A 26,778-nucleotide genomic window follows, 5' to 3' on the forward strand; every position below is an offset into this window, starting at 1 on the left:
GTGATCTGTGCACATGGACACCAAGATCTCTCTGCTCATCCACACTACCAAGAATCTTACCATTAGCCCAGTACTCTGTATTCCTGTTACTCCTTCCAAAGTGAATCACCTCACACTTTTCTGCATTAAACTCCATTTGCCACCTCTCAGCCCAGCTCTGCAGCTTATCTATGTCCCTCTGTAACCTGCAACATCCTTCCGCGCTATTCGCACTTTCTGAAATGTTTCCACATTTTAGATCATATTCAGTTCCTGTAATCTTCCTGTAACGTGCAAAACGACCAAGCCCTCGCATTTTCCCACATTATATTCCATCTGCCAAGTTTTGGCGTGTTTTAACCGGCCTGTATCCCTCTGTAGCCTCTGAGTCATCCTCACTTCTTACCTCCCGTGTTTGTGTCATCTGCCAAATCATCTGCCAATTTGATGATTGTATGCTCACTTCCATCATCCTCATCGTCAATGTTTCTTGTAAATGCCCATTGTACATCCACCCCACCTCTGAGTCTGCAGACATAGGCCGGTCCTTTCTCGTGGAGATCCCCCTGGGGCTTTTTAGCACCGGATCAGGTTCTTCTGTCTTGGTGTCCAACAGGTAATGCACAGGTGCACGCCTCTTGCATCAGGGGTGCCTCAGTAGAATTTCATCCCCTTCTTCCAGCAGCAAAGTTGTCCAGACGGCTACATCTGTCATGCCCATCTCTAATTCAGAGGATTCAACAGCACTTAAACAGAGAGGGAGAATCCACACGTTTTGGTAGCATTTCTGAATGTTCCAAGATGCAAGGCACATTTTGCTCCCACACCGTTTGAGAACTCATATGGTCCACATGCTTATTCCACACCGTCGCACCTACCCAAACTTGATACATCGCTGGTCCTGACCTCACGTTGACCATACCTTTTACCCATGCGGGGCCATTTCCATGATTGTTAAACCAAACTCCATCTCCTGTATCAAACTGTCACTCTTGCTTGGCAGAATCTTGTGTCCAACATTGCCGTTCCTGATGCCGTACCACCCTCCCCTCTACACCTTCAGGCCCAGGAAGATCAGACATGTTTCCCTAGAGCATCGGAGGCTGAGGGGTGACCTTATGGAAGTTTATAAAATGATAAGGGACATGGACAGGGTGAATAGTCAAGGTAGGGGTAGGGCCGTCCAAAACTAAAGGGCATTGGTTTAAGATGAGAAGGGAAAGATTTAAAATGGACCTAAGGGGCAACATTTTCACACAAAGGGTAGTGTGCGTATGGAATGAGCTGCCAAAGGAAATGGTGGAGCCTGGTACAATTACAACATTTAAAAGGCACCTGGATGGGTACATGGATAGGAAGGGTTTAGAGGGATATGGGCCAAATGCTGGCAACTGGGACCAGATTAATTTAGGATACCTAGTTGGCACAGACAAGTCAGACTGTAGGGTCTGCTTCCATGCTGTACATCTCTATGATTTAACCTAGTTCAGAGTCTTCTACCCATGAGCAACTCTGCTGGAGCTACCCCTGTAGTTGCATGTGGGATAGTCCTATAATCAAACAAGAACCGGGACAGTTTGGCATCTAGTGAAGGTATAGGCTATTCCTTCAATCTAGCCTTAAAAGTTTGGACTGCTGCTTCTGCTGGGCCATTGGATGATGGGTGGTGTGGAGCTGTCCTTTTGCTGAATCCCACTCAACTTGAAGAAATAACCATATTTCCTGCTGGTAAACAATGACCCTTTGCCTGTGACCAGTACTTCCAGGATTGCATATGTTACAAAAGATTTTGCAGTTTTTCTGTTATCGTTCCAGTGTTTGACCAATGGGCCGTATGTACGTCCGGCCACTTTGAGTGGGTGACCCGGGGTGGGCCTTGCAAACTGTTCTCCATCGTTTGCTGAAAAATTGAACAGACTGAGAACACCCCAAAAAGGCAGTCTTGTATATAGGTATAAGCCCTTATGGGTATTAATTGTAGCATTTTTCTGGGAACCTGTGTCTAAACACACTTGCAAGGCTCAGGTCCAACTTTATGAAGGACAGCCCCCTGCTAGCTTTGCGTATAGATCCTCGATGTGAGGGATTGGGTTTTTATCCAGCTGAAAAATGCGGTTTACTTTTTGACCTATCAGGCTTCAAAATTGGTACGACAGTGCTGCCCATTCCACAAATTGCATTGGTTTGATGATTCCTTCGCTTCCCATCTGTATTTTTGCCTGTAAGGCAAATGGCACTAGGTATGTCTTGCAGATTTTTGGGATTGCTTCTGGGTCAACATGCAAAGTCACTTTGGCTAATTCAATTGTCCTGAGACCTTCCTGGAAGACTTCCAGGTATGTAACGAGGACTCCGCTCAGTCAGCCATTTTCTAATTGAAAAATGTTGAGCCAATCTAGGTGAATTGGGGCTGACTGAGTGAAGTCCTGATTACATACCCAGAAATCTTCCAGCTAAATTTCCCATAGTGTCCAGGGATGTGTAGGTTGGGTGAAATAGTCATGGGATTTGCAGGGTTACAGGGATAAGGTAGGGGGGTGTCTGGGTGGGATGCCCTTCAGAGGGTCTGTGTGGACTCGATTTGCCGAATGAGCTGCTTCCACACTGTCGGGATTCAATGAGGCTGATTCAGTCTGGCTTGCTGTCCCTCTGTCTTAACAGTTGTCTGGAAAATGTGCTAGCTTCCCTGTGTATTATGGCTTTAAGTTTAACGAAGTGGTAATTATTATTGAGGATATTGATGAATTTTTCTAATTTTGCTCCTGCGTGTCCAGATGCCCCACACATCAGCATTAAGTACGAAACGTAATATCATCACGAGTGCATCGCCTAATAAATACACTGATGTGAATGAAAAAGGAGCCCTTGAGAACCAAAAAAAAAGTACCTACCAAAACCAGAAATCTCAAGAGGAGCCTTTGAGAAGATATTCTTTGACCTCTGCCTGAAAGCCTCTTGGCACACTTGTCACAAAATACATTCCCACCTGGTTTTTGTCATCTGCAAACTTAGAAATATTACATTTGTTGGCCAAATCCAAATCCAAATCATTGATATAGATTGTGAACAGCTGGAGCACAAGTACTGGACTTTACCATACCTCATTAGTCACAGCCTACCAACCTGAGAATAACCCATTCCTCCTCTTTCTGTTAACCAGTTTATTATGCTGGTATTTAGAATATCCTTTATTGTCCCACTATTCCGTGTTCTCTAATGTTGTTTTCTAACATGCTGTGGGACATTTATAGGAAACCTTCAGAAAATCCAAATACAGTATATCCACTGATTCTTTCTTATCTACTTGTAACATTCTCAGAAAACTCCAGCAAGTTTGCCAAACATGACTTCACCATCATTGAATCCTTACAGTGTGGAATAGACCCTTCGGCCCATCATGCCCACACTGACCCTCCGCAGAGCATCCCACCCAGACTCACCCCTTTATCCTGTCCCTGTAATCCTGCATTTCCCATAGCTAATCCACTTACCCTACTCATCCCTGGACACTATGGGCAATTTAGCCTGGCCGTTCCACCTAACTTGCACATCTTTGGACTGTGGCAGGAAACTGGAGCACTTGGAGGAAACCCACACAGACACAGAGAGAATGTACAAACTCCACACAGACAGTTGCCCGAGGCTGGAATCAAACCTGGGTCATTGGCATTGTAAGGCTGCAGTGCTAACCACCGAGCCACTGTGCTACCCTGTGGAGTTAGATCCTTCTTTTCTGAGAGTCCAGCTATTATACCCTTAATAATAGAGTCTAGAACTTGCCCTGTTTCTGATGCCAAGTTTACAAGTCAGTAGAACTCCATTTTTCCTCTTTTCCCTCATTTCATAAATAGTGGGATTACATTTTCCTACCTCCCAATCTGCAGACCGTATTTCAGAATCTACAGATTTTTTGAAGATTGCCATCAATCCACCCATTGTCTCCATAGCTATTTCTTTGAGTACTCTGGGATATAGATCATCAGGGCCTTGTACTTTGTAAACTTTCAACACAATCAATTTGTCCAGTACTGTTTTATATAAATACTAATTTCGTCCAGATCATCATTCTCACTAGTCCCTTGGATCCCTCTTACTTTGCTAAAATTTCTTCTATCTTCCTCTATTTTATGTTTTTTGATAGTTAGCACTCATATGCAGTATTCCCTTTCTTCAGCAGTTTCTTGGTCTTCCTTTGAATTCTGAAATGTTCCAAATCCTCCAGATGAATAATTCTTTGGAAACTTTACAAGACTCTTCCTTTGACACAAACCATCTTTAACGTCCTTTGTTAGCTACAGTTGTTAGCTTTTCTTGCTGAATTTTTATGTTTTAAAGGAATGTATGTTTGCTATAAACCACGCGTTAATTCTTTAAGCAGTGGCCATTGTGTTTTTATCATGACATCTTTTAATGTATTTTCTTAATTCACCCATGCCAACCTGCACTTCATAGCTTCATAGCTCTTCTTTGTTTAGATTTCTGATTCTGGTTTTGGAATGCTCTTCATATTTTCCAAGCTTAATTGAGAATGCCAACATATTATGGTCACTCATTCCTAAAAGTACTTTTACAACAAGCTTTATTATTAATGAAGCATTAATAGTTATTATTAATTAACCTTTTCTCATTGTGTGGTACTAAAATAGCCTGTTCCTTTGTTGGCTCCTAAAAGCACTGCTCCTGATAACCATGTTATACACATTCGGAAACTCGTTCTGTCACAGCATTAGTGATCATTAGAATTACCCCGTTTATGTAGTTTGAACTCACCTGTGGTTACTGCTTTATCCATGTTGCATTCAACTCTGATTTTCTGCATTACCACTATTGTTTGTTGGACTCTGAAACATCTCCTGTTCATGTTTACAGAATCACAGGGTTGTTGTAGTGCAGAAGGAGGCTATTCAGCCAATTGTGCCTGACTGTCTCTTCAAACAAACATCATTACCTAATGTCAATCCCCTAACGTTGCCCGCCCCCAGACTTTTGAATACCATTTCTATTCAAATAATCGTCTGATTGCTGTCTTGAATGCCTCAACTGAACCTACCTCCACCTCAATTCTAGTGAGGCAGTGCATTCCATGCCCTAACTACTCACTGCGTGAAAAAGTTTTTTTTTCTGACATCACCCTTCGTTTGCACATCACTTTAAATCAATGCCCTCTCGTTTTTGTTCTTTTTAATGAGGAGGAACAGCTTCTCCCTATCTCATGTATCCACCCCACTCATGATTTTGAAAGCCTCTATCAAATCTTCTCTCATCCTTCCATTCTCCAAGGAGCACAGTCCCAGCTTCTTCAAACTATCCTCATCACTGATGTTTTGCGTTCCTGGAACCATTCTTGTAAATCGCTTCAACATTCTCTTCAACGTGTTTACATTTTTTCCTATAATGTGGCAACCACAACTACACAATACTCCAGCTGAGGTCTAACAGGTTTCTTGCATAAGTGTTTGACATTATTTGCTGCCTTTGCTGTTTCTTACCTCACCTAAACAATTTCTACGATTTGTTCTTCTGTTTTAACATCCTATCTCACTAGTGTTCCCATCCCTTTATTAACAGTATTACACCAACTCTTTTCCTTTTTGCCTGACCCTCCTAAATCACCATTATTGCTGTTTCTTCAGTGTGGCTGGGTCAAAGTCCTGGAATTCCCTCCCCCACCAGTATTGTACATCCACCGAATCAAGAAGACAGCGATTCAAGAAGACAGCTCAGTACTACCTTCTTAAGGCCTACTAGGCAATAAATGGCCCACGAATGAACAAACAAATGTCAAATATCTTTGAATATTCAAATCCCAACCTTGTTTGCTCTTCAGTCACATTTTTGTTACGACAGCAAAAACATTCCCGTTGACTGAAATTTGTGCAGTTTGTCAGCTATCTTGTTGCAATGCTGTATGCATTCAGATAGTTTCTTTAGCTGTGCATTTTTAACATTATTCCACCTTTTGACTAATTAATGTTAGCATTTGTTTCTGCTTCCTTCCACTTTTGTTCACGACATTTTCTACTTCCTTGACCATCTTTGCTTCTTTTCCTATATGCGTTTCATCCCAGGTTACTATCCCCTTGACAAGCTAGTTTAAATCCTCTGAACAGCATGAGCAAATCTACTTGTGATGATATTAGTCTCAATTCTGCTAAGCTGTAATAAGACGTATACTCGTTGTACAGGTTCAAATTGCCCCAGAAATCTAAAGCCCTCTCACCTGCACCATTTCTCCATCCACACTCAATCATATTATTTCTGTACTCGCTCACATGTTTGCCTATATTATCTTTCTATCTCTCTCTTTCTCTCTTTTTCATTTATGATGTGGAGGCTGGACTGGGGTGGACAACGTCAGAAGTCACATGGCACCAGGTTATAGTCCAATAGGTTTATTTGAAATTCAAAGCTTTCAGAGCATTGCTCCTTCACCAGGTATAGCATTTCTGATCTCTTCATTTAGTCATAGAGCTGTACAGCACAGAAATAGACCCTTCAGAACAGCTTGTCCACACTGACCAGATATCCTAAATAAATCTAGTCCCGTTTGCCAACATTTGCCCCATATCCCTCTAAACCCTTCCTATTCATGTACCCATCCAGATGCCTTTTAAATGTTGTCATTGTAACAGCTTCTGCCACTTCCTCTGGCAACTCATTCCATACACACACCACCCTCTGTGTGAAAAAGTTGCCCCTCAGGTCCATTTTAAATCTTTCCCCTCTCACCTTAAACCTACACCCCGTAGTTAAGACCCCAGCTATTCACCCTATCCCGTCCATGCCCCTCGTGATTTTATAAATATCCATAAGGTCACCCCTTAGCCTCTGACGCTCCAGGGAAAATAGCGCCAGCCTCTTCAGCATCTCCCTATAACTCAAACCTTCCAACCCTGGCAACATCTTTTCTGTACCTTTTCAAGTTTAACAACATCTTTGCTAGAGCAGGGAGACTAGAACTGAACACAGAATTCCTTTTGTGAGCTCTCTCACTCCATCCTGTGCCCCTTTAACCAAAGTTGCATTCTCGTGTTATTTTTCTCCCCAGCAGAGTTATTATGACAAATGAAAGTTGGTCTTAATAATGGCACCTTTGACCTAAAATGTTTTTTTTTTTTGCTTGTTTCCAGCGGACCTGTTAGAGAGGAGCCCACCAACTATGATCTCGTTGGCTGGAGGAATGCCAAACGCCAACCTGTTCCCCTTTGAAACTGCCAGCTTCATCATCAAGGACGGTCAGAAAATAAACTTCAGCCAGGAAACAATGAAGCGGGCGCTGCAGTACTCCAGCTCAGCAGGGTAGTGTGAATCTATGCTTAACACTGACAGCAACCAAATTACTCTGGCTCCAATGCCACAGGGATCAGTGCTGGGACCACAATTATTTACAATATGCAATTGGATGAAGAAAGTGAATGTACTTTTGCCAAGTTTGCACATGACACAAAAATAAGAATATGCACAGGCTACAGGCTGATTAAGTGAGTGGTAGGTGCAATATAATGTCAAAAAATGTGAGGCTAAGCACTTTGGCAGGAAGAGCAGAGAGACTGAATCTTGTGTAAATGGAGAAAGACTGCAGAAAACTATGGAACTGAGTGATTGGGAGTCCTCATCCATGAATCTCAAAAAGCTACCATCAAATTTCAGCGTAGTAGGGAAGGCAAATGGAATACAGTATAAAAATAAGGAAGTCTTGCTGCTACTATATAAGTCACTAATCAGATCACAGTTGGAATGCTGTGAATAGTTTGAGCCTCTTATCTAAGGAAGGATATACTACAATTGCAGGCAGTCCAGAAAAGATTCTTCAGGCTGATATAAGGTCTGGACAGACTATGTTATGAGGAGAGGTTGAGTAGGATGGGGTTCGACTTACTACAGTTCAGAAGACGGAGAGATGACCTTATTGAAATATACAAAGCTCTTATAGGATTTGACAGAGTAGATGTGGAAAGCTTGTTTCCTCTTGTGGAACAGTCTAGGACCACAGGACATAATCTCAGAACAAGGAGCCACACATCTAAGATACAGTTGAGGAGGAATTTCTTCTGTCAGAGGGTCGAAAATCTGTGAAATTCTTTTCTGCAGGTGGCTGTTGAGGATGGGACATTAAGTATATTCACAGTTGAGACAGATTTTTACTCAAAAAGGAAACCAAGAGTTATAGGGAAAAGACAAGGAAGTTGCTTTAACCAGCCATGATCAAATGATAAATGGTAGAGAAGACTGGATGGGCTGAATGGCCTGTTTTTGCTCTAGTCTTCCAGTCTTATGTGTCCAGAGGCTTAGAGTTCATGTGTAGATTATATGTTTTTAAAAAGCCAGTACCGATTAAAGTGACCAAAAAAACTGTTGAATTGGCCCTTAAAATCTGGAGCATTGATGGCATTGTTTGAACTGTGACTGCCCCTTCAGTCCTGATGAAGGGTTTTGACCTGAAACGTTGACTTTCCTGCTCCTCGGATGCTGTCTAGCCGGCTATGCATTTCCAGCTCCACATTTATTGACTTTAGCATCTGCAGTCCTTACTGTCTCTACTGCCCCTTCCACAATTGTTCGAGTACCTCGGTGGTCTAGACAGGTCAGCATTGGGAATTGTGGAAAAGACAACTCCAGTGGTACGCAACAGCATCAGGGCTTTGTTTTCATTGATGGGATGTGGGCATCATTGGCCAGGCCAGCATTTTAAGCCCATCTCTAATTGCCCACAGGCCAGTTAAGAGTCAACTGCATTGCTGTTGACCTGGAGTCACATTTTATGACTAGATGACGATAGCAGATTTCCTTCCCTAAATGGTATTGGTAACCCAGCTGGGTTTTTACAGCAACCAATCCACAGTCATCATTTAATTCAAGTATTTTTTTTGAATTGAATTCAAAGTCCGCCATTTGCGACAAGTGGGATTTGAACCCAGAACTTCAGCCTGGGGTTCTGGATCATAGCCCAGTGACACTGCCATTATGCCACTACTTCCCTGTATATTGGCACAGCAGAGAATGGAAGCACTGGATTAGTTTCTGTGTGCAGTGTGCTGCATTTCAGGTAACATCCTCCAAAGAGATTTCTGAAAATTTTGAAATAGTTCCTAAAAACATGTAATGCATACTTCAGCCCAAAATGGAACCTTGTAATTAAGCGAGCATAATCTCATCAGAGATTCTGAAGACCGGGGGCTCCATCAAATCATTCCTTAGCAACTTATTCAGGTTAGCCAGTTGATGCGGGTACAGAGCATTGAAAGGCAAATTCACTCACGACCAAGTTGTCATCTAAGTACCTTCTGAAAATGTGTCACTTATTATTTGCAGACAAATGATAACCTGGCACTCGAGAATGTCATTCAGTATGAATTGAAGGTGCAAAATCCATGAAAAATAATCCGTGGATGAGTACATTCATTGTGTAGGCCCAAAAGAGGCTGTCATGTTTACTCAAAGGTCCACCAAAAATCAGGAAACTTTGTAGTTGCCATCTTAAAATGGTCATCTGGTGCACCTAAAGGCAAGACAGCCTAGCCTCAACCACAGAGTTCTTGCATTATGGAAAGACTGAAGACTCTACTGCAACTCTAAATGTACAAGAAAAGGGAAGAAAACAGGTGAATGTCTTTCAAAACCAGAACATGTAGAAAATTGGAAATGGAGAATTCAGTAAAGATTTCAATTGCAAAACCTAGGTAATAGAGATCTTCAAGTCAAGGTGAGATCACCAACCCTAGAGCTTAGCGAAAGTCACTATATTTTTACACAACCAAACAACATCTTAACGAGAGAGATAGTAGGAACTGCCGATGCTGGAGAATCTGTGATAACAAGGTGTAGAGCTGGATGAACACAGCAGGCCAGGCAGCATCAGAGGAGCAGGAAAGCTGACGTTTCAGGTCTGGACCCTTCTTCAGAAAACCAACATCTTAACGAGCAGGATCTTCGGAAGATTGTCAAACTTACAGCACAATAATGGGACAGCATTCCTCCAAGAATTCAAAGAGCTTTTTTTTTTGAAGAGGCTTGGTCGACTCAGGCATTGATATCATATCACATTGTTACTAGATGCAAAAATGTAATTGCATATAAACCCCCAGGAATGGAACATACCCATTGCTGCGTACCACTCCCATTAAACTAAATATTACACAAAGGTCTCACATTATCTGTCAGAGAGCCAACTAAATCCTCAGGCTTGTGATAGTTCCCAAGCTGAATGGTTTGTTCTTATCCTGCAGTGGTGTAGACCTAATGTTATTCAATTGGTAATTCAGTGGCTAATACCCTGAGGATGTGGATTCAAATTTCAGCATTGCACCTTGTGCAATTTAAGTTTTGTTTTTAAAAACAAAAAAAAAATTGGAATATAAAGCTCATTTCAGTAATATTGCCATGAAGCTACCAACAATTGTCATAAAAACCCATCTGGTTCTGTCATTTCCTTTTTAGGGAAGGAAATCTGTTGTCCTTACCTGGTCTGGTCTACATGTGACTGCTGACCCACAGCAACATGGTTGACTGTTAACTGCCCTCTAAAATAGCCTTGCAAGCCACTCTGTTCAAAGGCATTTAGGAATGGCCAACAAGTGCTGGCCTTGCCAGTGGCACCCACTTCCCATGAAATAATAAAAGCAGTTCACAGAAGCAGTCCAAAAAATGGAATTCTATCCCATTTCCTTAGTGGATGACAGTTTGGCAAAACCTGCTAACAATGTCCCGCTCGCTAATGGAGTTTGATGTAAATAGTGATTCTCTGATGATTTGGCAAGACTGCAATTCCAAATCAAGGTGGACCCCCCGTAAATCCTTGGGAATTCTGCTGAATTCCAAAGAGATTGTTGAAATGTCTTCACGCTGTTATGATCCCAGCTGATGTTATTGCTGGACAAGTCAGATCCTAGACAAATCTGGCTTGATAAATGTTTTTTACATGTTTTAGGAGGTTGTCTCTCACTGAAACATAAACATGCAGAAAATAGAATAGAATAAACCAAGCTACTTACATTTAACACAATTTTAAGAATTTTGAAACACATGGTAAAATACTATCCAATTAATCTCAATAGCACCCTTTTACAATTCTCACGTACCAGAGAAAGTCCCTTCTCTATTATCTTTATAGATTGACCTCACTACTTCTTTCAATTCCCAGTCTTGAAAGACTGATATCCTCTTCCTTGAGTATTCACAGCTTAGACTTGAGAGCTTAGATTTGCTCAGCTTCAAATAACCCTTTCAGGGTCTTGATCAAATACTTCTTGTTTGGAAATTTCAAACTAAACTCCTTAAATTGAAGTAACTGATCTTTTAACAGTTTTCAACTACCTTCCTTCTTCAGGAGAAACTGTTCTAACGACCTAATTTCCACCAAAACTTCTATAAAATCCACCAAAGGCTTTTGAAACCTGATGTTTCCCTTAAGACAAAGAAAACCTGATCCTTTTAACTTAAACCCTAATGCACTGCACTGTTCTGTTTGTTCCTAAAATATATCCTAATTAGACAAATTCCCAATAGCCCCCAAAACTATCTTTTTCATACTGTTGTTAAATAAAATGGCTCCAGAAACCCTTGAAAGTTAATCATTAAAGCCCTTCAAACTAAATCCCCATGCTGCTGGTTTAAAATTCAAGCTCTAAAATGAATGATGTTAAAGAAAATATAGATGACCCACCTTTCATCACAATGCGTGCAAAATTTCAGGCTTCAGACTGATATCATAGAATCCCTACACTGTGGAAACAGGCCCTCTGGCCCAACAAGTCCACACTGACTCTCAGAGCATCCCAACCAGACCCATCCCCCTATAACCCACCTGATCTACACATCCCTTGACACTATGGGCAATTTAGCATGGCCAATCCACCTAGCCTGCACATCTTTAGACTGTGGGAGGAAACTCACGCAGACACAGGGAGAATGTGCAAACTCTAGACAGACAGTCACCCAAGGGTGCAATTGAACCCGGGTCCCTGGTGCTGTGAGGTAGCAGTGCTAACCACTGAGCTGCCGTGCTGCCCCTAATATGTTATCACTATCATATGTTATCACTATACAGGTGTCTATGTACCAGGCACAACTGAAGTCACAGCAGTTATATTATGGTAATTATGGTTGGTCCAGCAGCAACACCTGACCCTGTGTAACAGCGAAAAGGACCTCTCAGTAAACCCTGTGGGCAGTGGCCATCGACTTTTTTTCTTTCCATCTATGACGCCAATTTTTTTTGTGTCTTTCTGTGTGTGTGTGTGTAGGTGGAGTTTCATTGGGGGTTAGAATTTTAACTGGTGAAATGTCAGCAGTTCATAGATGTTTACTTGTAACCAGAATTTGTTAATGCGTAAGTAGTCATCCTTGTTTATTACCGAAACCTATTCCGTGCTTTCTATCAACCACGGTCTGATAGTCAGGGAAACTGGGCCTTTGTGTACTTTGATAGAATCTTTAATTTTTATGACAATTCCTGGGACAGACTTGGCTTTCAGCGCACTACTCCAGCTTTAAAACATGCGAGAATGAAACATCAGGTCATTAATTACGGAGAAATTTAGATCATGGCTGTGTCTTTTTTATTTTAAACAAGGGTATAAATTTTACTATGCATTTAAATCATTCTGACTTCTGAACTGTTAATACTGTGGTCTTTTAGAGGGGGAGTTCCAAAGTGGTAAACAGCATCACTTGCGTGTTGGTGTGTGTTACAGAATTCCAGAATTAATCTCTTGGATGAAGGATCTGCAAAAGTGTGTTCATAATCCTCCAACCATCGACTACAGTCCTGAGCGAGGACAGATGGAGCTATGTGTCACAAATGGCAGTCAGGAGGGATTAAGTAAGGTGAGACGTTTATTGCACAGGCTGTCTGGAAAGTTACCAACTAAAGAAAGTATTGATGGGTGAGACAGTTTCTAAAACAAGAAAGAAAGAATTTAATGGGTAACGAGCACAAAAAGATGTTCATGGGATGTGGCTCCCCTGGCAGAGACAGCTTTTATTGCCCATCCCCAACTGCCGTGAAGGAGATGGTCCTCGGCCACTTTCTTGAACTTCTGCAGTCATTGGGGAGTTGGGAAAGTGCTGTTAGGAGACGATTTTCTTAACCCAGCAACAATGAGGGAACAGCGATTATAGTTCCAAGTCAGGATGACATGTGACTATTTCAAGGCAATGTCATCTTCTCTGTGCAAATGAAAGATAATTCTCAGATGAAGGGGTCATCCATTTAGAGCAGAGATGAGGAGGAATTTCTTCTCTCAAGAGGTTCATGAACCTGTGGATTTCTTTACCACAGAGGAATGTCAAGGCTGGGTCATTAAGTTTATTCAAGGCTCCAATTTCTCAGATGGTTAATTAGGAGGGATTATCGAGAAAGAGCAGGAGAGTACAGTTGAGAATTATTAGGAACTCATTGAATGGTGCAGCAGACTCGATGGGCTGAAAGGCCTATTTCTGCTCCTGAGTCTTAGAATTTTCATGGTCTTATGATTGTCAGGGAGACTATCCCCAACAGTAGCTACCAATTTGAAATGGAGTAAATGCAGAAAAAAATACAAGAATGTAAGAAATAGGAGGAGGAGTAGATCCTATGCTCTATCCAACCTGCTCTGCCATCTGATATGATCTTACGCTTGAAATCCACTTTGTCTTCCAGTCCCCATTTCCCTGGTTCCCCTGAGAGACCAAAAGAATCTATCAATCCCAGTTTTAAATTTATTCAGGTTTGGAGCATCCACAACCCTCAGAGATTGCAAATCTATGGAAATTGCTATCTTTTGAGTGAAGTTGTTTCTCATTGCCATTCGAAATGTTCAGCCCCTTCTTCTGATACTGTGTCCCCCACCCCCACAACTCAATCTTTTAGATTCCCACCCAGCAGAAACAGTCTCTCGATATATACTCTGGTAAAGGCCCCTCAGAACACTGAAAAAGTGATTTCATTGAACCAAACTCTAGAGAACATAGGGCCAATTTACTGAGCATTGGACCATAGACCAAGCCACCCACTCACCCCCAATCTCAGGGACCAATTTGGTGAGCCCTCACTGCCCTGCCTCCAATACACCATCTTTTCAGTGGTATTATCATTCGACTATTGATCCAGAGGCCGAGGTAATGTTCTGGGGACCCCAGGCTTGAATCCTGTCATAGCAGATGACAGTATTTGACTTTGATAAAATTCTGCAATTAAGAGTGTAACGTTGACCATGAATCCGTGGTCAATTGACATGAAAAGCTCATCATGTTCATTTATCTCCTTCAGGGATGGAAACTGCCATCCTCACCCGGTCTGGCCCACATGTGACTCCAGACCTACAGCAGTGTGGTTCACTCTTTGCTGCCCTTTGGGCAATGAACAATGAGCAATAAATGCTGGCTGAGCCCACATCCCATGAATGAATTTTTAAAAACGTGTCTGGGGAATCTGGAACCCGGTTAATCATTTCAGACGAAGATGAGGAGAAATTTGTTCACGTAGCCAGTTGTGAATCTATGGGATTCTCCACCCTGGTGGTTGTTGTGCCCCATCATTGAGTTCATTTAAGGCTGGGATGGCCAGATCATACAACCATACAGTACAGAAGAGGCCCTTTGGCCCATCAAGTCTGTGCTGCCAAAAAGATACTACTATCCACCCTAATCCCACTTTCTGGTACCAGGCCATAGCCTTGATAGTAATGACCCATTAAGTCCTCATCCAAGTACTTTTTAAAGGCTGTGAGCTTTCCTCAGATGTTTCATTCTCTTCAGGAGGCAGAGTTACGAGGAGCAGATGAGAAAACAATGTTCAGGCCAATGAACAAAGACAAAGGCAGAGCAAGCTAGACATCTGAATAGGATGGGGGTGATCTAAGAGAAGTCAGAAGGACTGCATGGGGGAGATTGCATCGGTGATATAACTGCACAGAGGTTGGTATCTCATCACCAAGTCACTCTTTATTTACATGCGCACAGCACACTGGCTATGGCCCAGCCAGCTCGGAGTCAGTCCCTAAACTAAGGATTCTGAATCCCCTGTTATTATTGGTGAGCCAGGGCTCCCTAATCAAGGATCTGATAGTCAATAAGATCCACCTGGTTCCAATCACTACAATAGGAAAGATGGAGAAGCACCAGTCAAGGGTTAAGTTGCTGTAAATTTCACCACAAACTGCTAGTAAATAATGTTCACTATTAAAGCTAGTGAGGAATGCAGGAGAAAAGTCTTTGTCCAGTTCTCTTTAAGGTGACATGGTGATGTGGTACCCAAGAAGGTGTTTGCTGTCAAATCTCCTCATAGTGATTTCTATTTTTCCCTCACCAGGTATTTGAGATGCTCCTAGCTCCTGGTGACTTCATTCTTCTCGACACACCGACATATTCCGGGACATTAGCAACAGTAAGAAGTGCCTAATATTTGCTTGCAAGGGGGCAATTCAAAGGGGAGACATTGGCCTTGTGGTATTATCACCGGACTATTAATCCAGAGACCTTGGTAATGTCCTGGGGACCTGGGTTTGAATCCTGCCCTGGCAGATGTGGAATTTGACTTCAACAGGGAAAAAAAAATCCCTGGAATTAAAAATTTAATGATAACCATGAATCCATTGTTGATTGTCAGAAAAACCCATCTGGTTCACTAATGTCTTTTAGGGAAGGAAACTGCCATCCTTAGCTGGTCTGGCCTACATGTGACTCCAGACCCACAGCAATGTGGTTGACTCTTAAACTGCCCTCTGGGATGGGCAATAAATGCTGGCCTATCCAGTGACATCCTCATCCAAAAGTTCCTGTCTACACGGGATCGCACCATTGTTGCAGTGCAGGAGGGGACCATTCAGCCCATTGGCTAGGCGCCAGCTCTCCGAATGAGCATCCCACCTCAGTGCATCCTCCTATCTTCTCCCCACCACCCTGCGCATCCTTCCTAATCAACTAGCCATCCAGTTCCTTTCTGAATGTTTTGAGGGATGCTGCCTCCAGCATACTGTCAGATTTTGCATCCCAGGCCTTAAACAATAGTGGAAAAATAGTTTTCCTCGAATCACTTTTTTGGCTTCTTTTGCAAATTGGTTTAAATCTGTGCACTCCCTACTTTGACCGCTTCATGAGTGAGAACATTTTCTCCCTAATTAATCAGTCAGGTAGACATAAAAGATACTCCCACACTATTTAAAGACTGGCAGGGTTATTCTCTTCACTGTTTTGTCTTGGTCAACATGTATCTGACTATCGACATCCCCATAAACATGCCGTTTCTCCAGTCGTTGTCACATTACTCACTGTGAGAGCTCGGTGGAGATCAGTTGATTTCCTTGTTTCCATGCATTATAACAGCCAATCATAAAAGGTAGCATTGAAAATGGGGTTTGCACAGTGGCTCAGTGGTTAGCATTACTGCCTCACAGCACCAGGGACCTGGGCTCGATTCCACTCTTGAGCAACGACCCGTGGGGAGTTTGCACATTTCCTCGTGTCTGCTTCTGTTTCCTTCGAGTGCTCGGGTTTCCTTCCACAGTCCAAAGGTGTATTCAAGGGGCGATGAGACATAGCACTTGGGGCAAATTGAATCAAAGTTTATGGGGAGAAAGCAGGATTAGGCTATTGAGTTGGACGATCAGCCATGATCATGAGGCATGGCGGAGCAGGCTCGAAGGGCTGAATGGCCTACTCCTGCTGCTATTTTCTATGCTTCATTCACCTTCCCACACCTCCGTCTTTTGCTGGCAGGACCAGGCCTTGCGCTGGCCTTGGCCAACACTCATTACATTGGCATTTCCCTGCACGTTCCTATAACCTGGTCAGGTACAAAGAACAAAGAAAATTACAGCACAGGAACAGGCCCTTCGGCCCTCCAAGCCTGCGCCAATCCAGATCCTCTATCTAAACCTGCCGCCTATTTTCCAAGGATCTGTCTCCTTCTGCTCCCTGCCCATTCATGTATCTGTCTAGATACATCTTAAATGACGCTATCGTGCCCGCCTCTACCACTTCCGCTGGCAACACGTTCCAGGCACCCACCACCCTCTGCGTAAAGAACTTTCCACGCGTATCTCCCTTAAACATTTCCCCTCTCACCTTGAATTCGTGACCCCTTAGTAATTGAGTCCCCCACTCTGGGAAAAAGCTTCTTGCTATCCACCCTGTCTATACCTCTCACGATTTTGTAGACCTCAATCAGCTCCCCCCTCAACCTCCGTCTTTCTAATGTAAATAATCCTAATCTACTCAACCTCTCTTCATAGCTAGCGCCCTAGAAGGGCGTAGGTAGAAGAACCCTGGCTGATGGATTTATTCTAACCACCAGCAGCACCCCCTCCCTAACCTAGGAGCCACGGTTGTTGAAAACCACGCTGGCTGAGATCAACAATCTGCATAGCCCCTGGGCTGAGTCTGGGGAACATTCTCACTCAGATCTGCATTAATCAGCGCCGCTACCAGTTGAAGCACGGGGAACAGCTCTTCATTTGACGAAAATGTTCATTTGCTCCCCAGCGCTGGCCAGTAATGACTCTCTACTGCGTTGAGAAAGGTACCAGTCAATAAACAATCCTCTTGTTTCTGTGCAGCTGAGACCTCTGGGCTGCAAGATCCTCAGTATCGCGAGTGACCAACACGGACTTATTCCTGAATCCCTGTCAGACATCCTTTCAAAGTGGGCACCAGAGGAGGCGAAGAATCCGGAGTCCGATATTCCAAGGATTTTGTATACAATTCCAAATGGCGGAAACCCAACTGGAGCCTCCATGACAGCTGACCGGAAGCGGGAGGTGTACCAGGTATGGCACATGCTGAATATTTCTGGATGGTCAGGTAGCTGATCTCTGTCAAGTTAATGTTTTTGAAAGGCCATCTCCAAAAGACACACACGGTCCATCTGTACGTCGTTTTATCATGAGTGACCGAAACGTGCTTTGCAAATGGAGCGATTAAGACATTTTCATGTGTTTGCCTGCTGCCTAGGTCACTGGTGTCAAAGATGTGATACCTCTTATTTAATCACCAAAAATAATTAATTATTCCTTTCTTTCTTTTGGTCAGTTTGAAATGAACCAGTGGTTTTGGGAGAGAAGAGAGATAAGAAAATGTCAAACAACCTCAAATTGCTAGACAAGCAGACTGAGTTTTGGAAGGGGTCTAGTGCTGAAAGTTGCCTAGCAACAGCCTCTGATTGAGTTGGCATGTGTTTTGCCAGAAACCTGGAAGCTGTGGGCAGCTGGAATAAGCTGGTAATGGAGAAAAATCCTCCCTTTTTTTCTCAATGAGCAGAAATGTAGCTCTTGAAGTTGAAGAAATATTTGTGTTCTTTGTTAAATCAACTCTGCAATTGGGGACAAAGAATATTTTGGCAAAGGTTAACACATCCCACGACCTCTTGACACTGGAGCCAGGCCTCTGCCACTTTAACCTAAAGGAGACGGTACATTGATGAGGAATTGCTGCCATTAATAAGAGCAGTGCTGTATTATCCAATTCAAGTATCCATCAGAAGGGGAGTGGAACGTTGCAGGGCTATGGGGCTAGAGAATGGGCAATGGAACTTGCTGAGTACCTCTCCCAGAAAATCAGCATGAATACAGTGGGCTGAATGGCCTTCCACTGAGGTGGAACCATTCTGTGATTCAATATGCTCCATTCCATACAGCCCACAGTGGACTTATGGTGGCATGGTGGCTCAGTGGTCAGCACTACTGCCTCACAGCACCAGGGACCTGAGTTCAGTTCCAGCCCTGGGAAATGTCTGTGTGGAGTTTGTACATTCTCCCTGTGTCTGCCTGGGCATCCTCTGAGTGCTCTGGCTTGCTCCCACAGTCCAAAGATGTACAGTGCACAAGCTAGGTCAGTTAGTCATGAAAAATGCAGGTTACAAGGATAGGGTAGGGTTGGTGTGGACTTGATGGGCCAAATGGCCTGTTTCCACACTGTAGGGATTGTATGATGCCATGAACTCCACTTACGCATCAAGGCAGGCAGTAATTGGAACAGAATGGTGTTATGAAAATCGAAATCAAACCCCACCCCACTCCAATTCTGTGAGCCATACTAAAAGTGTCAATGTCTTATTCAATCACCAGAAATGATCAATTAGTTTCCATTTTGTTCCAAATAACTGTAATAAGCTTTTAAAAAGCTTCTTCAATAAACTTGAAAGAAATCTTTTTTTTATTAAGAACAAATGTATTATTTTAAAAAAGTGGCAAAACAGGTTATTAACTAAGCCACTCAGAATCACAGAGGCTTATAGTACAGAAAAGGGCCCTTCGGCCCATCAAAGCCACAGCTAACTATTAAAAAACAAGCACTAACTATTCGAATCCTATTTTCCTGTATTTGGCACATAACCCTGTCTGCCTTGGTATCATAAGTGCACATCTGAATACTTCACAACTGTTAGGAGGGTTTCTGCCTCAAACACCCTTACAGGCAGTGCAGATTTAAACTATATCCCTTTATTCCCAAACAAACACACATTCGTACAGGACAAGATGACACAGCTCTGCAGAGCAATTTTGAAAGCACAGATAGAGAAAACGTGTTTTGACAGGTGTCCAAACTAAAAGGGTAGAATAGGGCGACTTTTTCACAGTCCCTTCAGTTGCTTGCCAATAAGCAATGGAAGACCCTTAGTGTGGTTTACAAGTCAGATTTTACAATTGAGTTAACAGTTCAGCTTTCAGAGTTTGAGGATCTGAGAGGTAATGATTCCTGGAACTTTGATTCCGATTCTCAGTAAATACTTCAAAAATATTTCTTCAACTTCAAGAGTTACATTTCTACTCAGTGAGAAAAAAGGGGGGATTTTTCCCGATTACCAGCTTATTCCAGCTGCCCACAGCTTCCAGGTTTCTGGCAAAACACACGCCAACTCAATCCAGAGGCTGTTGCTAGGCAACTTTCAGCGCTAAACCCCTTCCAAAACCCAGTCTGCTTGTCTAGCAATTCGAGGTTGTTTGACATTTTCTTATCTCTCTTCTCTCCCAAAGCCACTGGTTCATTTCAAACTGAACAAAAGAAAGAAAGAAATAATTAATTATTTTTGGTGATGAGATAAGAGGTATTGTGAGCTTTGACAAAAGTGGCCTAGGTCGCCAGGAGCTGCTGACCAATCAGAGGCTGGCAGCTTCTGGGTCCTAAAGCCCACTAGTCACAGGCTAGTGTATTTGGCACATAACCCTGTCTGCCTTGGTATCATAAATGCACATCTGAATACATCACAACTTTTTTTTTTTGTTGGGCAACATTTATTGCCCATCCAGAGGGCACTTAAGAGTCAACCACATTGCTGTAGATCTTGAGTCTCATGTAGGCCAGACCAGCTAAGGACAGCAAATGGGTTTTAACCAACTGTTGTTTTAAACAACAATCAACACTGCTTTCGTGGTCTAGCTTTCATTTTATTCCAGATTTTTGATTTGAATTTAAATGTCCCCATCTGCCACGGTGGGATTCAAACAGAAACAGATTCGCCAGAAAGTTAACCTGGGGTTAACTGGCCCAAGATGTTACCACTACACTACCAGCCTCACCCCGTGATGTGTCATGTTGGTCGGAGGCAAAGGCAGGGCTTTCAGAGGTCATCTCTTTGCCTGCCAGCCATGCCTCAGATTGCCCCAGATTCGAGGACCCCCACCTCACCAAACTTGGTGAAATAGCTCCGTGAAGGCTGGTGTCCTGTCACCAAATCACCCTTTATTTACACATGCACAGTATTGGTCCAGCTCCCCTCAGAGCTGGCTCTGAGAATGAGCAGAACCCCTGAGACTCCTGTTTATGTCTGTCAGCCGGAGCTCCCCGATTGGACCAGGTTAACAGCCCCAACCAGGGAACTCATATTCTTTGAGCTCCACCTGGCTGACCTTGTTCCAAATCACTACACTTGGTAGCTGTGGTGCCCCAATCAGTAAAGTAGCTTCTTTTTATTTTCACGTTTGCTGGGCAGGCAGTTGGTTCGGGAGATGTTGGGTGGAAGTCATTAAGCAGCTACTCATTGATCACGTAAGGGCTTTAATGTGAAGGAACAACCCAATGGACCTTCCCCATGGAGTTCATTGTGGCGGTGGCAAGAGGGTTTGGATTTCTCTCCAAACAAACTTGCCAAATTATTTACCCCACTGCCACCTCTAGAGAGGGAAAATTCATCTCAAGGTGTAGTTCCAACCACATACCTGCACCAGCCCATAGACCACCTATTTCTGCCTCCTTACCCATTGGCCAATTCCATCTGGCCAAGGCACCCTTACTGCTGAAACTCTTATTTCGTCATCTCTGGGCTCGCATACTAGACAGTCTCTCAAGTTCTAAAATAAAACAAAACAATTGCAGAAGCTGGAAATCTGAAACAAAGACATAAATTGCTAAAGAAACTCAGCAGGTCTGGCAGCATATATGGAGAAAAAGCAGAGTTAACGTTTCAGGTCCAGTGACCCAGCGTCACACATGGGGAGTAGCTAGGGAAAGGTGGTATATATTGCTGAAGACAGGGTAACAAGCTAAAGGAGTAAATGATAGGTGGTGACAAAGCCCGGAGGGAGAGAAAGACAGTCAGGCAAACAGAAGGGTGGATAGTACTAACCCACCGATGCAAAAATACTCATAATGTGGACCGTATGTTGATGAAAACGGGCTGAGGGCAGTGAAGAAAGCGTTTGGTACACTTGCCTTTATCGGTCGGTGCATTGAGTATAGGAGTTGGGAGGTCATGTTGAAGCCGTACAGGACATTGGTTAGGCCATTTTTGGAATACTGCGTTCAGTCAGGACTCCCTGCTATGGGAATGATGTTGTTAAATTTGAAAGCGTTCACAAAAGATTTACAAGGACATTGCCGGGGCTTGAGGATTTGAGCTATAGGGAGAGACTAAATAGGCTGGGGCTATTTTCCCTGGAGCATGAGGGGTAACCTTATTGAAGTTTATAAAATCATGAGGGACATGGATAGGGTAAATAGTCAAGGTCTTGTCCCCAAGGTATGGGAATCCAAAACTAGAGGGCATGGGTTTAAGGTGAGGGGGGGAAAGATTTAAAAGGGACCCAAGGGGCAACTTTTTCACGCAGAGGGTGGTGTGTGTATGGAATGAGCTGCCAGAGGAGGTGTTGCAGGCTGGTACATTTGCAACATTTAAAAGGCATCTGGATAGTTATATGAATAGGAAGGGTTTAGAGGGATATGGACCAAATGCTGGCAAATGAGACTCAATTAATTTAGGATATCTGGTTGACATGGATGAGTTGGACAGAAGAGTCTGTTTCCATTGCTGTACCTCTCTATGACGCGATGACTGTGCTGAAAGTTCTGTCTCCAGTTTCTGTTTTTACGTCAAATTCTAAACTTGGACATCATCTGAAACTCTGCCCGCATCTAAATCACACTGTGTTCACCTTTCACCACCATGTTCACTCACCTGCGTAGGATCTATGTAAAGCAGTATGTTGGCTTTTTCAAAGAATTCTCAGCCTTATTTCTGGATCACTCCACCCTTCCTGTCTCTGTATTCTGGCCCAGACTTACAATCCCCTGAGATATCTGCATTCTCCTAATTCTGGCCTTATTGAAGAGACCAAATTTTAAAAGCTGGATCATTTGGTAGTTTCGCCTTCAGCTATGTAGACACTAAGATGTTGAAATCCACTCCGATATTTTTGCATCTCTCTACATCTCTTTCGTCCTTTAAAACCCTCATTAAAAGTCTACTTTTTTGACCAACATGTTGTGCCCTTGTGTGGCTCAGTGTCAAAATTTGCTCAATAATGTTGCTGTGAAGCATCTTGGATTATTTCAGTGTGTAAAGGCTCTGTATAAAATCTTGTGTTACTAGCAGAAGAAAGGTATTAGCTCTTTATCTCAAGTTCAAATCCACTGATTTAAAAGGAATGTTTAAATTTTTAAAACGTGGGATCAGCAAAAGTGACTGTGAAGCTGTTGGAAAGTTACTAACTCGAAATGCAATGCCCACGTCTCAGGAGTGGACCTTGAACCTGTGACCTTCCATCTCATGATGTTGCCAACTCAGCTCGATATGAGGCTTACCAAGCTGAAGTAATCATTTAGCAAACTTGCACAAGAAAGAGATCAGGAAAAATACCTTACAAAAAAACTGCGGATGCTGAAAATCATTGCCTTCTGAAGAAGGGTCATTGGACCCGAAACATTAACTCTGCTTTCTCCACACAGATGTTGCCAGAGCTGTTGAATTTTTCTAACAATTTCTGTTTTAATCTTGAAAAAAATTCCCATTTGAGCCATTAAATCCAGTCTGTAACTTTGACCCAATATGACAACATGTCCTCATGTGGAATAAGTTGGTATAATCATTTGTCATGGACCTATGTGCCAGATCTATGAAAACATGGAACTGGTTTGGCAAGTTAATGTTTAATATTTATATAAATATAAGAGAAGCAAGCTCCACTTTACCAATATCAAATATTGTCAAATGTTAAATTTCCAGGAGATGTTTGATAAAATCCCAAGTCCCAAATGTTATTATGGAAAATAAAATTTCATTCTCCAGGAGTAACATTTTAGTAAGCATCGAAGTTTGGCGAGCTAACAGCAAAATAAACAAAATACAAACGGGTCATTTTCTGGATGGCAAGATGTAACGAGTGGTGTGCCCCAGAAATCAAGGCTGGAGCCTTAGCTGTTTACATTTTGTATACATGACTTTGATAAAGGATTGAGGTAAGCTAGCACAGCTACTAACAGTGTCGGGACCACAACTATTCACATCATACATTAACGATCTGGATGAAGGAACTGAGGACATTGTTGCTAAGTTTGCAGATGACACATAGATAGATGGAGGGACAGGTAGTGTTGAGAAAGTGGGGAGGCTACAGAAGGACTTGGACAGGCTAAGAGTGTGGGTAAAGAAGTGGCAGATGGAATACTGTGTGGGAAAGTGCGAGGTTATACATTTTGGTAGGAAGAATACAAGAGTAGACTATTTTCTAAATGGGGAAATGCTTTGGAAATCTGAAGCACAGAGGGATTTGAGTCCTAGTTCAGGAGTCTCTTAAGGTTAACATGCAGGCTCAGTTGCAGTTAGGAAGGCAAATACAATGTTAGCATTCATTTCAAGAGGACTAGGATACAAGAGCAGACACTCACTGCTGAGGATGTACCAGGCTCTGGTCAAAATGCATTTGGAATATAGTGAGCAGTTTTGGTCCCCGTGTCTAAGGAAAGATGTTCTGGCATTGAAAGGGGTCCAGAGGAGGTTTAAAGAATGATGCTGGGGATGAAAGCCTTGTCATATGAGGAGCGGTTGAGGATTCTGAGTCTGTATTCAATGGAGTTCAGAAGGTTGAAGAGGGGATCGGATTGAAACTTATGGGAGACTGAGAGGCCGGAAGTGGACATGAAGAAGGTTCCACTAATGGGAGAGAATAGAACCCGAGGGCACAGCCTCAGGGTGAAGTGAACACCTCTTAGAACTGAGATGAGGAGGAATTTCTGCAGCCAGAGGGTGGTGACTCTGTGGAACTCATTACCACAGAAGGCTGTAGAGGCCAGGTCACTGAGTGTATTTAAGACAGAGATGGATAGGTTCTTGATTAATAAAGGGGATCAAGGGGTACAGGGAGAAGACAGGAGAATGGGGTTGAGAAACATATCAACCATGATTGAATGGTGGAGTAGACTTGATCAGCTGAATTGATTGTTTGATTTATTGTTGTCACATGTACCAAGATATAGTGAAAAGTGTTGGTTTGCGTGCTCTACAGGCAGAATGTACCATACAAAGTGCATCAGGGTAGCAGAACAGAGTGCAGAATATAGTGTTACAGTGCAGAGAAAGAGAGGGAGAGAGATCAGAATTAATATTTGAGAGGTCCATTCAAAACTCTGATAACAACAGGGAAGAAGCTATTCTTGAAGCTATTCATACGTGTATTCAAGACAACAAGGTGCAGGGCTGGATGAACACAGCAGGCCAAGCAGCATCATAGGAGCAGAGAGGCTGACGTTTCGGGCCTAGACCCTTCATCAGAAAAGGGGGAGGGGAAGGGGGTTTTGAAATAAATAGGGAGAGAGTGGGAGGCGGATAGAAGAGGGATAGAGGAGAGGATAGGTGGAGAGGAAACAAACAGGTCGAAGAGGCGGGGATGGGGCCAGGAAAGGTGAGTGTAGGTAGGGAGTTAGGAAGGGGATAGGTCAGTCCAGGGAGGACGGACAGGTCAAGGGGGCGGGATGAGGTTGGTCGGTAGGAGATGGAGGTGCGGCTTGAGGTGGGAGGAGGGGATAGGAAGAACAGGTTAGGGAGGCAGGGACGAGTTGGACTGGTTTTGGGATGCGGTGGGGGGAGGGGAGATTTTGAAACTTGTGAAATCCACATTGATACCATTGGGCTGCAGGGTTCCCAAGCGGAATATGAGTTGCTGTTCCTGCAACCTTCGGGTGGCATCGTTGTGGCACTGCAGGAGGCCCAGGATGGACATGTCGTCTGAGGAATGGGAGGGGGAGTTGAAATGGTTCGCGACTGGGAGGTGCAGTTGTTTGTTGCGAACCGAGCGTAGGTGTTCTGCAAAGCGGTCCCCGAGTCTCCGCTTGGTTTCCCCGATGTAGAGGAAGCCACACCGGGTACAGCGGATGCAGTATACCACATTGGCAGATGTGCAGGTGAACATCTGCTTGATGTGGAAAGTCTTCTTGGGGCCTGGGATGGGGGTGAGGGAGGAGGTATGGGGGCAGGTGTAGCACTTCCTGCGGTTGCAGGGAAAAGTGCCGGGTGTGGTGGAGCTGGAGGGGAGTGTGGAGCGGACAAGGGAGTCACGGAGAGAGTTGTCCCTCCGGAAAGCAGATAAAGGTGGGGAGGGAAAGATGTCTTTGGTGGTGGGGTCGGATTGCAGATGGCGGAAGTGTCGGAGGATGATGCGTTGGATCCGGAGGTTGGTGGGGTGGTACGTGAGGACGAGGGGGATTCTTTTTTGGTTTTTATTGCGTGGACGGGGTGTGAGGGATGAGGTGCGGGAGATGTGGGAGACACGGTTGAGGGCGTTCTCGACCACCGAGGAGGGGAAGTTACGGTCCTTGAAAAACGAGGACAACTGAGATGTACGGGAGTGGAATGCCTCATCCTGGGAGCAGATGCGGCGGAGGCGAAGGAATTGGGAATAGGGGATAGCATTTTTGCAGGAAGGTGGGTGGGAGGAGGAGTAATCTAGGTCGCTGTGGGAGTCGGTGGGCTTGAAATGAATATCGGTTTCGAGGTGGTTGCCCGATATGGAGACAGAGAGGTCCAGGAAGGGGAGAGAGGTGTTAGAGATGGTCCAGGTAAATTTAAGGTTGGGGTGGAAGGTGTTAGTGAAGTGTATGAACTGTTCGAGCTCCTCGTGGGAGCACGAGGCGGCACCGATACAGTCATCAATGTAACGGAGGAAGAGGTGGGGAGATTGTCCTGCAGTTATATAAGGCATTGGTGAAACCACACTTGAAGTACTATGTACAGTACTGCTCACCTTATTTATGTTCTAAGTGCATTGGAGACAGTTCAGAGAAAGTTTACAAGACTAATAGCTCAGTTCTTTTGCTATGAAAGATTGGGCAGACAAGGCTTATATCCACTAGAGTGCACAAGAATAAAAGGTGATTTGATTAGAGATGTATAGCATGGAAACAGATCCTGCCGTCCAACTCGTCCATGCCAACCAGATATCCTAAATTAATCTACTTCCCTTTGCCAGCATTTGGCCCATAAACCTCTCCTATTCGTGTACCCATCCAGATACATTTTAAATGTTGTAATTGTACCAGCCTCCATCACTTCCTCTGACAGCTCATTCCATACACGCACCACCCCTTTAGGTCCCCTTTATATCTTTCCCTTCTCAC

The 26,778-nt window shown here is 43.6% G+C and overlaps 1 protein-coding gene across 1 annotated transcript in view; it reads left to right on the forward strand.

Annotated features, from left to right (window-relative positions):
- Positions 1-26,778, forward strand: part of aadat (aminoadipate aminotransferase) — a 132,567-nt gene that overhangs the window by 71,142 nt on the left and 34,647 nt on the right. The window contains exons 2-5 of the mRNA XM_048594045.1: positions 7,110-7,278; positions 12,672-12,804; positions 15,269-15,343; positions 17,514-17,723. Of these exons, the coding sequence (XP_048450002.1) occupies positions 7,110-7,278; positions 12,672-12,804; positions 15,269-15,343; positions 17,514-17,723 (587 nt within the window). The remainder of the gene's footprint in view (positions 1-7,109; positions 7,279-12,671; positions 12,805-15,268; positions 15,344-17,513; positions 17,724-26,778) is intronic.

This window comes from Rhincodon typus, chromosome 3 (genome assembly GCF_021869965.1).
Source record: "Rhincodon typus isolate 14 chromosome 3, sRhiTyp1.1, whole genome shotgun sequence".
In the NCBI taxonomy this organism is placed as follows: Eukaryota; Metazoa; Chordata; class Chondrichthyes; order Orectolobiformes; family Rhincodontidae; genus Rhincodon; species Rhincodon typus.